Raw genomic sequence first — 16,479 nt, 5'->3', positions numbered from 1 at the left:
TATAACCGAATGGAGTTTTATTGTGCGTAATGTTGTTGGGTTGCGTATTTGCTTGACCATGGACGTAGATTTGTCTCCAGTTCAATTGTGTTCCCAAGAACCACTGTCAAATGGAGACCTTTGATTAGGCCTACCTGAAATAAGTTGAACACAGAGGCCTATACCCATTTATTTATGTATGATGGATGGACGGAGCTCTCGAAGCACGTTAAACACTTTCACTGCTTGCACGGAGCTGACCACGCATCTATTTACCTTAGGTTACTTGGAGGTTTGTAAAACAGTTTTGTAATTGATGTTGTAAAAATGTACTGTACCATGAGGTGAAATGAATAGGCTACATAATATAAACATTGCCTATTTTCACAAGACTCCGCCTGGTGTTTATGAAGTGTGCCACGAGTCCATAGAGAAGGCGCGCAGCTTTCACTGAATGAGCTTGTGGCCTCTCGGTAGTGTCTTTAGCCAATTGAGTCTCGAGGCCTAAAATTGGGTCTTAATCTCGCTCTGCCTTTTTGGCACTTTGATTGATGCTCTCTTACTCCAGCCGGCAAGGCTGCCTGAGCCAAAAAGGAAGAAGAAAAAAACTGACAATCGCTTTTAGTTTAGCGTCACACACATACACTCTCTCACGCACACACACAAACACATACACACTCACACACATACACTTATTAGATAACGACTGGAGCGAGAGCAGAATACGTTTTTAAGCTCCAAGATAAGGCGCACGGCGTGGAGCACCTCTGTACCTCGCGGGGGGCTCGAGGAGGCCATGGATCATATTGGAGCGCATCTCCAGCACACTCACGCCGAGCCCATCAGCTTTGGAATCGACCACATCCTCAACAATGTGGATCAGAGCTGGATGCCCGAGTCGGACTATGGACTCGGCTGCGTTGTCAGCACTGCCTACAACACCATGACGGGTAACTTCACCGGCAACAACTCTGGATATAACAGCAACGCATATGGGGTAGCCAATCTGAGCGGCACCTATAACATGAACATGGGGATGAACGTCAGTGGGAATAACGTTAACGCGGCTGGAGTCATCCGTGTGCCCGCGCACCGGCCTCTGAACAGTGGACACTCGTCCATCCCCGGTGGTATGTCCACGATACCAGGCTCGATTAACAACCTGACGGGATTTACCTTCCCCTGGATGGAGAGCAACAGAAGATACACCAAAGACAGGTTCACAGGTAGACCACCTCTAATGCACATAAAATGTGGTTGGTTGTCTGGAAATTAAATAGCAATATGCATGGCGTTGCCATGTTTATTATGAGACAATCCCTGTCATGCTATTTGTTTCTGATGTTGGTCCGTAGCCTAGTAATTTTTCCTGATGAACTCGGCTCTGAAATAATCGATAATAAATCATATGCTAGGCTACTGCTTAACATGCTGTGTAATTTCAGGAGACAATTTTAGTTGATGAACACCAATGGCTTTTACTTATTTTACTAGGCCTTTATAGCTCATAAGAAGCACCTACAATTAACAGTGACTTAGATAACGTAGCCTATGACATATGCATGCTATCGAAATAGCCTAATTTACATTTCCCAAATTGCTACAACCAAGTACAGGCTAACACTTACGCATTTTTGCTTCTTAGTGCTCCATGATTTAACATGAAAATGATCCTTCAAACTGACATTTTGAAAGTTAACTTCAAGCCTACACTCTTAAAAACAAAGTTTCTGGATAGAACCAAAAGGGGTTCTACGCTTGGTCCATGTATGGAACCGCTTAAGGTTCTATATAGAACCGAAATTGGTTCCATTTAGAACCCTATATGAAACCCAAGGGTTCTATAAGGAACCCATTTTCAAATCAAATCATAGTTTATTGGTCACGTACACAGATTTGCATGTGTTATCGAAGGTGCAGCGAAATGCTTGTGTTTCTAGCTCCAACAGTGCAGTAATACCTAGCAATAATAATTCAAAAACAATACACACATTTTGGTTGTGAAGAACAACCGCTGGGGTTCAAAATGGCTCTATGTAGAACCTTTAGGGGTGCCATATATGAAGCAAGCAATTTAACCCTTTTTGGTTCTATACAGAACCTTATTTCTAAGAGGGTGGGATGGGGTTTTAATTGTTGTTGTTTTTACTAAAGTTTTTTACTCCCACCTATATAATTCAGGGCTGCATGTATGAGAGTAGACTGTCAACAATACGATGTTTGGTCTAGGAATTTGACATTTCATAATGAATTTGCGCTTCTTTGTGTCACGTTCGGGCATTTTAACCCTTTAATTTTCCCTGCGAGCTATAGATCTCCCCTCTGTCTGACGTTGCTTGAACTTGCTTCGCTGCTCTGTTCCTGCTCTCTTTCTGATTTTGCTGCTTGCTTTTGCCGCTATCTATCCGTCTCCCAATCCAGTGGCGCTTTCACCCCTCACTGTAACACGCCGTGTAGGTCACCCGTACCAGAACCGTACGCCCCCAAAGAAGAAAAAGCCCCGGACGTCTTTTACCCGCCTGCAGATCTGCGAGCTGGAGAAACGCTTTCACCGACAGAAGTACCTGGCTTCCGCAGAGCGAGCGGCTTTGGCTAAGGCCCTCAAGATGACTGACGCGCAAGTCAAAACATGGTTCCAGAACAGAAGAACAAAATGGAGGTGAGATTACTGATGATTATCTGTATAGGCCACATTTAACGTAGCCTATAAGGTGTACGCTCCAGCGCGGAATGTCATGGTTTGTTTGTATGTGTGTTAGGTCTATTGGTGCTTTTATGTATAGCATGGGCAATTTATTTACACTCCAAGAATGCTACAAACCCAACAAAAATAGCAATAGGTCTACACATTTGGGTGATGGTTTACAAATATGAACTCTAATATAATAACGCATAGAAAAGGATGTCTTTATCTATTATATGTCATTAAGTAATTTTGTGCATTTGATAACAAATATATACAAAAATCCAATCGCCACACCTCTTTGTCTACCCCAGGTGATAAATTGTATTTTACTATTGAAGTTTTCGGTTGTAAACCGTTGCATTGCGTTGATTAATGTTGACTTGCAACAGTCAAAGAAAATACAAAGTCAGTCTTATGAGTTACATTCTGTGGCGACTAACTATATCCTATCCCACAAAAGTAGGATAATGATTATCGTAGCATATGAGTACTCTTGTAAAAGTGAACGGGTTTTTTCAACTTTCGAAATAATGTCATTTCAGACAAAAATAATTATTTCTAAGGTCTTTATTAAAGATATTTTCCGATTAAACATATCGTGGGTAAAAGTGGAAGGCCAATTTGGCCACGTCTTTTACGCATTAAGATTGAAGATGTTTTCCGTAGTCTACTGATGCAGTTAAATACATCGCTGAAATTTAAAAATAACATATCATCAACGATTAATTGTATGTTATATAGTCTAGGCCTAATAATAATTATTCAGTCAATGGGAGAACATAACAGCAAAATCTAAAGAAAGATGTATGCCATCAGACGAAGAGAAATTAATTGCCAAAACTGTATTTATTTCCACATAGGCTATTGTTGGCTGAGAAAAATGTCGAACATTGTGGGCAATTTGTATTTGGATATCAGCTTTTAGCCAATAAGTTAATAATGCGTAAGCAAGCAATTTAACACAGTCTAATTTTGTTAAACAATGTGCTAAAATCTAGGCTAATCATTATTGACTAAACGTGGTCAAATGAATCCAGAAGACATTCACTTTGTGTCAAAATGTGATGTAGGCCTCAAGGCCTGTACGTGTAGGCCTCAAGGCCTGTACGTATACGACGCAGCCTGTTTTGGATATCATTTCCCTCTGACGCCTCACAGTGTCTCTCTTGTGTCTCCGGTGTTCCAGGCGCCAGACAGCGGAAGAGAGAGAAGCAGAGCGACAGCAAGCCAACCGGATCCTCATGCAACTCCAACAGGAGGCTTTTCAGAAAACGATAAACCAACCGGCAAACCCGGACCCGCTCTGCCTGCATAACAGCTCCCTGTTTGCGCTTCAGAACCTCCAGCCGTGGACTGAAAACACCGCCAAAATCAGCAGCGTGTCCGCCTGCGAATAACAAACTCTGACCGCTTTTATTTTCTCTCATTAAAGTGATTGTAGTAATATAGTGAACAACTTTTTAAGATCATGAAGAGGACTTGAAAAAATATGACTCACGAGGACCGGATTAATCTGACACTGCCTCGAAAAAAGTGTAGGTTGATAGTGTCAGTGAATTTAAGCCACGACATGAGCTCAATAGCAACGGGCTTTTGAGTTTCAGTTTATCTGCCTGTTTTTACGTGATTTAATTTCAGAAGTTTTTATTTAAAATTTTCAGTAAAACATAATCCAGTCCTAATTATGGACTAAGCCTATATATATATATATATATATATATATACCTTGATATAAGTCAATAATAAGTGAGCACTTATTTTAGCACTTTCTCTAACAGGAAAACGTATAGATATTCATACCTGATCATTTGAGGAACAGGCCTAATTCAAGAAAAATGTATCGATTCGGTGGAATACATTCAGTAGCCTATCTGTGTCTCATAACAATGTTGATATTGATAACAATGGTTATAAATTAGGTTTTAGCAGTTGACTAGACGCAACCCCCTTCTCTCTGTGCAGGGAAGAAGAAGCAGTGACAATATTTGACAATTTACCATCTCATCAAGTTTCTCTCTTATAAATTAGTAATTATCTTTTACCACATCACTCAAGCACTTATTCATTTGGATGAAACGTTATTGCAGTCTGCTATTTACCTGGTATTTGCTTAGAAATTAGTTAGCTACATACTTTACTAATTAATTATCCAATATTAGTTCTTGTTTTTATCTTTCAAACAAGCACGATGGTAGAAATATTAATATTGCCTTGAGTTTGTTGAAGTGAAAATGTTTTATTTTTTGTTAGGTAGCCTATCCAGTGTTACTATTAGCCTATAATTTCTTAATAAAAATCAGGTAAACAGCTGAATTATGCCTGTAAAATAAGATGTTATTTGTTAAATTTTCTTGTACATTAGGCTATAGTCCTCTAATAATTTCAGTTCTGGTGATCCATTTATATATATGATGACAGGCTAGAATTATAAGGCCATATAAAATCTTTTAAAATAATTAATACAGCAGTGTTGTTCTTTGTGTTTTTGTCATATTTTGTTATAAACCAATGGTCATCATGCATTTTGGAGTGCATGGAAGCAACTACATTGCTGTGTCTGGGACAACTGATGGCCAGAACCTTCTTCGACTATAGGAACCATCCCTCGTATATCTGCCCTATTAGTCAATACCAGACCTTTATAATGGGTGTTTCCAGCAAGTGATTGACACTGGTTGCATGATAATGATGAATGTGAATCTACAGTATGGAGTATGCGGCTCTGTACTTGTGTGTTAGTGTAACACTCATATTGCAACTGTAAAGTGTGTGTGTGATGCTGATCTTATGCAGCTGTGTGTGTGTGTGTGTGTGTGTGTGTGTGTGTGAGTTAGTCCAGGGCCTCTCTCCCCATGGTCAAAAAGGAATGTAGGGTAGAATTTCACCATCTACTCAGAAATATCAGCACTGCAGCATCACTTAAGTGGCTTTTCCAAAACTCCTGAAATTCCTAAACCAAGCAAGCATGCTGGCTTTCAGTTGTTTCAAAGCCCTCAAGGGAAAAAGGTGGTCAAAATGGCTGATAAGTTAAAAGAAGTGGACAAGCCCAGTGAGCGGCAGATTAGAGTGAGGGCTTAGGCAACACCTTGCATTTCTTTTGTGTCCTCAGTCTTCTCATTTTTTTTTTTTTTTTATCAGTATTCTTATTTGTTTTTTTCATTAAATGAAAATTATTCAGGCTTGGTTTATGCAATCAAATACATTTCCTTTGTGCATTTCAGAACTGACTAACCATGTTATTGCATTTTGACCAAGTGAGCATTTACTGCTTGTTTTCTCTGCCACAATTCCACGTTGTAACTACAAACAAACAATACTAGAGACACAGCCACAAATATTCCTCAATTCTTATTTTGCTATTATTCTGCAACCTTTTTGTAACATACTGTATGAAGTATGGATATTTCTAAACATGTCCTCTGTTTGATTTTATTTTGCTTTGCTTCTCTATAATCTGTAATGTTGCAATGCATTCATCACTACACACTCCCAATGAGCGTTAACCCTGAGTTACAGCTTAGTCTCCTGTTTATACTACAGTAATGTATAACTCAGCCACAGTGAGTCACTGAAGCCCATGCATTTTTCATTCACCACCAGGGAAACAAAGCAGCATATCCTGAACATCATCAATTAAGAAGTTGAAACATAAATTGCAATAAACCGATCTGTGTCATGTCCTTCATGAACATTGCTACAATTCATTTGCAATAAATCCTATTGATTTATGAATAGGACTGTATGAGTCAAATTAGCTACAGTATAATCTCTTGTCGTCTAGACCCAGATGAATCACTGTACCATGCAAAGCCATAAATCATTGTGTAGCCTATGTCTCTGAATTTAAAATGTATGAATGGAGCAAGGTTCTTTTTCATTTCGAACTGCATGTAAAATAAGTAGTTTATTGCAGACGTTATCCTGCAATCATTGTTTAATCATAGTCATGAACAGAATAGGGCAATTTGTATGTTACAAATTTGTATTAAATGATTTTGTATCATTTGTAGTATTTGTCTTCATGGTTTTGTATTTGAAAAATGTTTGGATCTTCTAACCCATTAGTTTTTTTTTTAAATATAAGAAGAGACTAAATATTGTCCATAAAAGGATACCAAAGCTGTATCCCAATTTCTAACAAGGCTTTATTTTCTCATCTCCTCTGGACCACTAATTGGTGTAACCTATCAATCCACCATACTTCTTCCACACTTCACTGTTTTTAGTGATAAAGGATCCAAGGAAAGCAAGAAAACCCATGGGAAACATCAATCTGTGTGTGTCACAAATAGTCATGCCAACAAAAATATACTTTTTCCTCATATGCACACATGCATACAATTTATAAGGAGAAGAACATAGACCCATGACTTCTCCCACAGACATTCATAATGATGTTATATCCCGTTCTGCATCCAGAAGACATGATGATGAAAGCACTTACACAGGGACATACCGGTGGTGCTAGGTTGTGTTGTGTACAAGGCTGCATCTTATCCCAATGCCTGATTGATGGTTGGTGCTATCCGGGATCCTTAGGACGTCCCAACTCTGACCCAATTGAAGTTAACATTTTAAATGGTTAAGGTTAGAGTTAGGTAAGGGGTAGGGTAAGAGTAGAGGTCAAGGTTAGGATTTAGGGTATGGACGTCCCAAGGATTCTCATTTGCACTGCATCCTGATTGACTCACACCTTTTACTTTGGCTCGCCCTAGTGTCCATACGTAGTTACTGCAGAGTTCATTTTGTCGCAATATGATGACGTTCCAGACGTCATTAATGCTTGCCAAAACACCATAAAGTTGTGTAAAGGACTGTTTGACCTTTCTTAACAAGCCAGTGTATCTAGCTAACGGCAAGGAACATGTCTCTTCTACGCGTATGTGCTTCTACATCGATGTTTCGTGCGACCCAAGGGTTATTCATGGAGTCTGCTTTTACAGGTGCGTGTCTTAACTCGAAGAGTGTCGTTTCTCAAAGCGACTACCCACAATGTGCGCATGCTTGCTAGCTAGAAAGGTAAACAACATCAACGTTTATTTGTCACGTGCAAAATATACAGCAGGTGTAATTAGTACAGTGAAACGCTTATTTGCAAGCTCTTCCTCAGCAATGTAGGACAGTGTGTGTGCGTGAAGCGGCCTAAGGCACTGCATCTCAGTGCTAGAGGCGTCACTACAGACCTTCCCAATTTTGCCAGTGTAAGCACATGCGACCGACCGGCTCGATTCGGTCTTTTGTAGTAACATTTAAAACTTTTTTTTTTACATTGGATAAAAGTAGAGACTCAGAGCTAGAAAATAGTATATCATACACAACAGTTGAGCTACAATTGTTAAGTAATTCTGCTTTGAAAGCTGATCAAATTTTGAGAAAATGAAAAACTCACGTTTGAGAAAATGGCCCTTTAATGTTTTGGTATCTACTGGAGAGGTCTTTGTCTACACCCATTCAGCATCTTTCACACAAGTTTTCGCCCCACCAATTTCTTAACTAAAATCTGGTTTATACTACGGGTGGGTTTGTAAATTTAATCTGGAGTGTTCATAAACACAGAACGTTGTCAGCTTGACCACTTGTAAATTCAGAGCATTTCCCCCTCGGAACGTTTTGGACACTGGCTGAAAAGTAGGGTTGATCTGAGCGTTTTGACCTAACAGCAGACAAGTACCCAAGCTAATGTTGGCTAGCTACTTCCAGACACAAATGAGAGAACAGCTCACTCTGACCATTTTACTCACCCTAGCAGAGCTGGTTAGGCTGTTCTTTTATGTATCCAAAGCGTTGGTGACTGCAGTTGTGCTGCTGGCAACAATTTAATTATGCTTTTTTGCCAATGTTTACTGACACCGGGTGAAGCGTTCGTAAATTCGTCAGTTATTCTGCACTCTGGCACACTCAGACGAGAGTGCTCTGAAATTAGAGTAGATTGCCAGAGCAAATTTACCAGCTACATCTATCGATAATTGTCGCAGTGACATCATAACATTCTATTGAAATAGTTACTTGCACAGCGAAGTCTTTTGTTTAGACATGTAGCTAGCAAGCTTAACAATGAACCATAATCCCAACTCATAACGTTACTAACCTGCATGAATCTGCAGGTAGCTAACCAACCATGTTCAATGTTAGCTAGCTAACATTAGACTAACTAGAAATGCAAATGGCTCTTAGATACGAATAATATTACTACACAGATCATACACCTAACGTTAGCTAGCTAGCCAGCCGGCTAACATTAGCTAGCTAGCTAGCTAACAGTACACTTGAAATGGAAATTACTTTCTGACAAAATTAGAAATGTGTAATATCTAAAAATGTAGCTAGCTAGACTCTTACGGATGACATGGTTGCCCTTAGTTTGAAGATGTAATCTGGAGACAGGTGTTTTCAACAGCCTTCTGTGTGTTCTACTTTTGACTCAGTCTGCATATTTGCAATCAAATGTCAACATTTTCTCCATCTCCTTAGCTATCATATTCTAATTACACTGATTTCAAAAATCGGCCCTCTAGAAAGTGGAGAGCAACACTTATACAGATTTACTAGGTGATATCTTTAAAAAAAAGTGTTGGAAAGGATTACCTACACATACTGACCAGCTCATATTATAGCCAGAAGCATGCTACATGGCAGACCGATCCGAACTCATCTCTCGGCATGTCCAGCCCACTCATTATCTCAGCCAATCATAGCTAGAGGGATGGTTTCTTTCTTTTTCTTTGGCTAAACCAATTAGGCTCGTAATTTAACCATTTTATTTGTATTTACAGATGGCATACAAGTTTGTTATTAAGGCACATGAAAGCTCAAATGTTCCAGAAGGCATTTCTGTCAAAGAAGCATTTTGATTAAGAAAAAAGCGTTTACGTTCAAATGTCTCTCCTGTGAAGTAGTGATGCAAGACATGCATCTAGTTTCCTGAAAAAAGTCACATATTTAAAATCATATATGCCTACTTGGGGTCTTTGAAAATGAATTATGAGGCTATATATTTTTGCAGCCATTCATGGACAGTTTTGAATATCATACAAATAAGCATTGGATATTAAATATTGAAATATAGGAATCAAATATCATCTGACATTTCAGTATTGTGCACATGCTCGGCAGAGATGGTAGGGGTACTCACAACTCATAAATACATTATATTTTGTCTATGTAGAGTAGGGTTGCACATTTTGGGGAATATTCAGAGGTGGAAACTTTCCGTGGGAGTTAACGGGAATATATGGGAAATGTATGCAAATTAATATTAATACCATTTAAATGTAATGTTTTTTGCAATGGATATATTTACCATATCATATTGAGACTGAAACATAAACCTTTTACCTTATCATAAGTAGACATAATTGCAAATTATTAAATCCTTCCAATATCAATTTTAAAAAACAATTGAATTACGAATTTAACTTGAGTTGACTCTTCACATGGGATAATTCCACTGAACAACAAATGGGAATATTGAATGATCCCCAATGATCCATCGCATCTCCCAAAAACGTTTTCAACATACATCTGTAAAATGATAGTCTAGAAACTAAAGCTTTGGTTGTCTTCCTCTGAATTCCATGTCTTCTCCCTGGACTTCCACAATGTCCACCTCTTGAACATCAGATTCTGAGGCCTCATCTACACTGTCTCTTTCCAACCTTGTTGAGGATGGCTCGTTGTCAGGCTCAAAAAGCCAAAAATTTGCCCGGATGGTCACCAACTTTTCAAGCCTTGTATTGCTCAGCCTGTTGCGTGCTTTGGTGTGTGTGTTCCCAAACAAGGACCAGTTGCGCTCTGAGGCGACTGATGTTGGTGGGATTTGGAGGATGATGGAGGCAACAGGGGAAAGAGCCTCAGATCCACAAAGTCCCTTCCACCAGGTGGCTGATGAGATATGTTGGCATGACTGCCATTTTGTATCTCTATCCCAAAGCCCTTGCTTGGAAGTGTACTTTGCCAGACTGCCAAGAACCTTGCCCTCATCCAGGCCAAGGTGGTGAGACACGGTACTGATGACACCATTGTTGATCTCTGCACCAGACATGATGCTCTTGCCAGCATACTTGGGGTCCAACATGTACGCTGCAGTGTGTATGGACTTCAGGCAGAAGTCATCACGCTTTTTGATACATTTCAGAACTGCAGTTTCCTCTGCTTGGAGCAACAGTGAAGTGGGCAGGACAGTATGGATGTATTCTCTTACATCTGCAAGCAGAGTCTAACATCAGACAGGATGGCATTGTCTCCCTCAATCTGTGCATCGGTTTCAGGGTGCTTACCACTCTCTCCCAAAATACATCATCCAGGAGGATCCTCTTGATGGGGCTGTGCATGTCGGCAGACTGTGATATGGCCGTTTCTTGGAGAGACTCCTTTCCCCCAGGAGACTGATGACAACACCATCCCAACTGGTGTTGCTGGACAGCTTCAATGTGGTGCTCTTATGCTTCTCACTTTGCTTAGTGAGGTAGATTGCTGCGCTAACTTGATGACCCTTCACATACCTAACCTTTTCCTTGGCGCTCTTGTTTACAGTGCTATGATGTCCTTGAGGAGCAGATTCAATGCATGAGCAGCACAGCTAATGGGTGTGATGTGAGGGTAGGACTCCTCCACTTTAGACCAGCAGCCTTCGTGTTCGTAGCATTGTCTCTCACCAGTGCAAATACCTTCTGTGGTCCAAGGTCACTGACTGGCTTCAGCTCATCTGCAATGTAGAGACTGGTGTGTCTGTTGTCTCTTGTGTCTGTGCTCTTGTAGAATTATAATTATTTTTATTCTTATTTTTTTCACCTTTATTTATCCAGGTAGTTAAATAAATTGTTCTCATTTATAACTGCGACCTGGCCAAGATAAAGCAAAGCAGTGCAACACAAACAACAACACAGAGTTACACATGGAATAAACAAAACATACAGTCAAAAACACAATAGATAAAAAGTCTATATACAGTGTGGTTGAGAATACTGGTTGACCGGTGGAGATGATGTAGTTAATTATTCCTTGCACACGAACATTCGACCACCCATCAGAGATGATTGCAAAAGAGTCTGCTTTCTCTATGATTTACTTGACCTTCACTTGAACTCTGAACTCTGCATCCAGCAAATGAGTAGATAAAGCATGTCTGGTTGGAGGGGTGTATGCTGGGCGGAGAACATTCAGAAATCTCTTCCAATACACATTGCCTGTGAGCATCAGAGGTGTACCAGTTACATACACAGCTCGAGCAAGACATTCATCAGAATTTCTCTGACTACGTTCCTCCAATGAGTAAAAAAAAACTTTGATTCCAGGAGGACCGTGAGCTGTTAATATTGATAAGGTGTCTGCTTCATCATTTTCACCTCAAATAGAAGTAGAGGGACTTTTGTCAGAGGTTGTGAGTGCTGAGGGAACTTTATGCACTTGGCCAGATGATTCTGGATCTTTGTTGCATTCTTCACATATGATTTGGCACAGTATTTGCAAATGTACTCAGCTTTTCCTTCTACGTTAGCTGCAGTGAAATGTCTCCATACATCATATTGTGCCCATGGCAAAAATGAGTTTAAAAAATCCTAATACAATTCCATGTACAGGTAAATAGTTAAGCAGTTAGATTAAACAACTCCTTTGTAAGAAATATTTAAAAATTAAACATGTATGGAAACAGGTGGCAAAAACTAACTAGCAGAAATTGTTAACACGTTAGAAATGATTTAAACACACTTTGCTGTAGGCTACTATTTACTAGTTAACAAAAAATCATGTATGTTAAATGAAATATATTCACCCCAACCAGGTAGTAATCAAAACTTACCAGAAAGCAGGTAGTCCTTGGCTCAGACAATGTAGTAGTGTGGGCTCAATATTATCTCATTAGTGTGCAAGATCTTGAGAATCAGCTGTACATGTGATGGAAGAATGTACTGTGTATGCAGAGGGTTGCAATTCCATTGAATTGTGGATAGTTTAACCAAAATATGCCACGAGACCTATAATTGCCTTATGTGCATCCCACAAAAAAAGGTTCACTGTTATAAGCTAACTTTTTTTTGATGAATTTAAGCGAAATTACCCAAATTCCCTGGCTTAACATACCAAGGAAAATATTCTGAAAAATTCCCGGAAATTTACCGGAAGGTTTCCGACCCTTTGCAACCCTAATTTAGAGTAAGATAATGGCAAGGATCTTCAACTAGTAGGCATAAACCTTCTGAATATTGGTATTCATTGGATTTTTCTTGAAGGTTGGGTGCTTTTTGAGAAATGAATTGTTGTAACAAGGAGGATGCCAACCCTTCTGGAGAGCAAGCAGGATTTTCTTCCAGATCTATTTTTAAAGGGAGAGTTCACCCAAATTTTAAAAATTGTGTCCATACCTTGAAAGCAGTCTATGGACAAGGAGACTGCAATCTGATTTGGTTACCCACTGCCATTGACATTAAAATGTTACTTTAAATTTCATCCCCCAAAGATCTCAAAGTAGCAGTCATTGAATTGTGTGTGTTCATTTAATGTTCAAAGCATCCTGAATACACCTGACCTGTTTTTTATTTTTTTTAAATTCCACCCTGGTTCTGCGCCTAAGCCATGTCACAATACGTAGAATTGCAGGAAATTAGCTTTAAAACAGTAACATTTTCCATCTAGGGGTTGTGCCAGCGGGCAATGAAATTCACATGGCAAATCTCACTGCAAGCTTTTTTCAAAAGTAGTCAGCCCTGGTACAATGATTCTCTATGCTATACTTACTTGTTTTGTCACAAACTGAAATTAGGTAAACTGTTTTAAGTCAGGAAATGGTTCCTACACTCACATACATAATTTGTTTAGAAAATCTACACCAAGCGATTGATACCCTTCAAGCCACCTGTTACAAATGATCATCTCATCTTGATTTGTAAAAATATCAACACAAATGTATCTTCTAGGTTAGGTATGAAGTGGTTAATGCCTAAGCTGTAATGTGGTTCTCTTGTGTAAAGGATGCTTGCGGACAGCAAGTGGAGCAGCGAAGGACAAGGAGCCACTGCGCAAGGCCAAAACCCCCCAGGGCCGCTTTGACATGAACGATGAGAAGACAAAGGATCCCCTTGAAAGTAGGACAAATACACTGTTTTTGTGTATATTAATACAACAATTTCAAAGATTTTAATGAGTTACAGTTCATATAAGGAAAGCAGTCAATTGAAATGAATTCATTAGGTCCTAAACTATGGATTTCACATAACTAGGAATACAGGTATGCATCTGATGGTCACAGATACCTTAATACATTTTAAAAAAGGTAGGAGTGTGCATCAGTGAACAGTCAGAATCGGTGACCATCTGGTGTCACCACCACGTGGTCTGCGGTTATGAGGCTGGTTGGATGTATTGCCAAATTCTCTAAAATGACAGAGTCTAATGTTCGCTGGCAGCTTCATTAAATAGTACGTGCAAAACACCAGTCTCAACGTCAACAGTGAAGAGGCGACACCGGGATGCTGGCCTTCTAGGCCGAGTTGCAAAGAAAAAGCCATATCTCAGACTGCCCAATAAAAATGAAAGATTAAGATGGGCAAAAGAACAGACACTGGACAGAGGAACTCTGCTTAGAAGGCCAGCATCCTGGGGTCGCCTCTTCACTGTTGATGTTGAGACTGGTGTTTTGTGGGTACTTTTTAATGAAGCTGCCAGTTGAGGACTTGTGAGGTGTCTGTTTCTCAAACTAGACAGTCTAATGTACTTGTCCTCTTGCTCAGTTGTGCACCGGGGCCTCCCACTCCTCTTTCTATGCTGATGCTCCAGATACTCAACTAGTCTAAAGAAGGACAGTTTTATTGCTTCTTTAATCAGAATAACAGTTTTCATCTGTGCTAACATAATGGCAAAAGGGTTTTCTAATGATCAATTAGCCTTTTAAAATGATAAACTTGGATTAGATAACACAACGTGCCATTGGAACACAGGAGTGATGGTTGCTGATAATGGGCCTCTGTACGCCTATGTAGATTTTCCATTAGAAATCAGCCATTTCCAGCTACAATAGTCATTTACAACATTAACAATGTCTACACTGTATTTCTGATCAATTTGATGTTATTTTAATGGACAAGAAATGTGCTTTTCTTTCAAAAACAAGGACATTTCTAAGTGACCCCAAACTTTTGAACTTTTGAACGGTAGTGTATGTAAATGTGATATTTCAGTTTTTACAAAATGTGGAAAAAGTCAGGGGGTCTGAATACTTTCCGACTGCACTGTATATTCACTATGTCACAGATAAGGCAAAAGGTTGCAGATACCTTCTAGGATGCTAGCCTTACCTCTCACACTAATCGTTCCCCATTGATTTACCAGAGTTCCCTGATGATGTGAACCCAGCCACTAAGGAGCAGGGGGGGCCCCGAGGCCCAGAACCCACGCGCTACGGGGACTGGGAGAGGAAGGGCCGCTGTGTCGACTTCTAGTTTCCATTCCTGGTATATTACACATGCGATGTGGACATACCTTAGCTATAACTTATGCATTTATGTCTGAGGATTGTTGTGCAAGAGACCAGGAATAGTGCACCATACTGAATCAGGCTGGACTATTTCCACATGAACCATACAATCTGATTGGTATTTCACATTTATACACATGTAGTCTGTAGAAGAGTCTCGCTTACGTTTTATGGTGCAATACTCACTTTGCACACTGATATTGTCTTTGTTGACATTGATGATGATGATCTAGTGAACAGTAGAGGCTGCTGAGGGAGGATGGCTCATAATGGCTGAAATGAAGTGAATGGAATGACCCCCCCCCCCCCCCCCCCCCCCCCCCAAAAAAGCTGTTTGATTCCATTCTGAGCAATTTTATGAGCCGTCCTCCCCTCAGCAGACTCCACTGCAGTGGCGGTTCTAGACCATTTCAACTGGGGGGGGGCCAAGCTGGGGCCAGTTGTACTGTTAGAGGGGCCAGTTACATTAGACGTTATTGTTGTCATATCGTTTTCTTCACTGCATTGCAGGCATTAGCAGGTAAAAGACTATGTTCCGCGTTGCCACTGTCTAATAACGGATGTAAAAAAAGAATGATAGCAAAAATTTGTTATGTAAAAATGATTTCATACTCCACATTTAGGGGGGCCACAAGGGGGTCAAATTGTCACAGGGGCACTCCCTGGCCCCCCCCCCCCAGAACCGCTAGTGTTCCACTGATAGTGAACGATTGTCATGCAAGGTTATTGCTTCCTGTACAGAGATGTCAATGTTGTGAATAAATGCAATGTAAAAAATTCTGGAGATTACTCTGGCATGTTATCGCTTTTTGATGTATGCTCATGATATTGAGTCATCTACAATGCCTCTGATCGTCAGTATTCCTACATTAGGCCATGTCTCTTTTCACTCTACTCCCTTTCTCTTTCCTGTCTCTCGGTTGTTTGTTGATTCTATGCGTACTGTACAATGAAGGGAAGCGCTCCTGCTCAGCGACCCTCAACAGGCAACCACCTGACGTCCTGACCTGAACTGCTCTTCTACGTCTTATCTGACTGGCACGCCCTTACCCTGTAACATGTACTGAACAAATATATAAACGCAACATGCAACAATTTCAAAGATTTGAGTTACAGTTCATTGAAGGAAATCGGTCAATTGAAATTTTGTTATTTTGATTTCCGAGTCAAACCACAGAATGGAAAATTTAATCACATTTTCGTTTTTTGTTTTTGAATTGTAAAATCGGAAATTTACTTGTATCCTCATTTATTGTCAAAATTGGATATGGAATAACGGAAAACAAACGTTTATTCAATTTTATTTTTTCGTTTTGTTCATACTCTGAAGTACACACAAACTCAT

The 16,479-nt window shown here is 39.9% G+C and overlaps 2 protein-coding genes across 3 annotated transcripts; both read left to right on the top strand.

Annotated features, from left to right (window-relative positions):
* Nucleotides 1–216: 216 nt before the first annotated feature.
* On the top strand, nt 217–6,668 carry LOC115153143 (T-cell leukemia homeobox protein 1-like). Of its 2 annotated transcripts, none has more exons than XM_029698235.1 (3): nt 217–1,205; nt 2,437–2,638; nt 3,852–6,668. In XM_029698235.1, the coding sequence occupies exons 1-3, from the start codon at nt 776–778 to the stop codon at nt 4,060–4,062; spliced, it is 843 nt and encodes a 280-aa protein (XP_029554095.1). In that variant the 5' UTR covers nt 217–775; the 3' UTR covers nt 4,063–6,668. The 2 variants fall into 2 exon arrangements, with proteins under 2 accessions (XP_029554095.1, XP_029554094.1); XM_029698234.1 differs by having other exon boundaries at nt 2,401–2,638.
* A 761-nt stretch (nt 6,669–7,429) lies between these two features.
* LOC115153144 (succinate dehydrogenase assembly factor 4, mitochondrial) lies at nt 7,430–15,449 on the top strand. Its single transcript, XM_029698236.1, has 3 exons — nt 7,430–7,608; nt 13,633–13,746; nt 14,990–15,449. The coding sequence occupies exons 1-3, from the start codon at nt 7,530–7,532 to the stop codon at nt 15,097–15,099; spliced, it is 303 nt and encodes a 100-aa protein (XP_029554096.1). The 5' UTR covers nt 7,430–7,529; the 3' UTR covers nt 15,100–15,449.
* The last annotated feature ends 1,030 nt before the right edge of the window (nt 15,450–16,479 follow it).

The sequence above is a fragment of the Salmo trutta genome, chromosome 18 (assembly GCF_901001165.1).
Source record: "Salmo trutta chromosome 18, fSalTru1.1, whole genome shotgun sequence".
Taxonomy (NCBI): domain Eukaryota; kingdom Metazoa; phylum Chordata; class Actinopteri; order Salmoniformes; family Salmonidae; genus Salmo; species Salmo trutta.
Note: the sequence above shows the minus strand (reverse complement) of the source record. Positions and strands in the feature narration are given on the sequence as shown.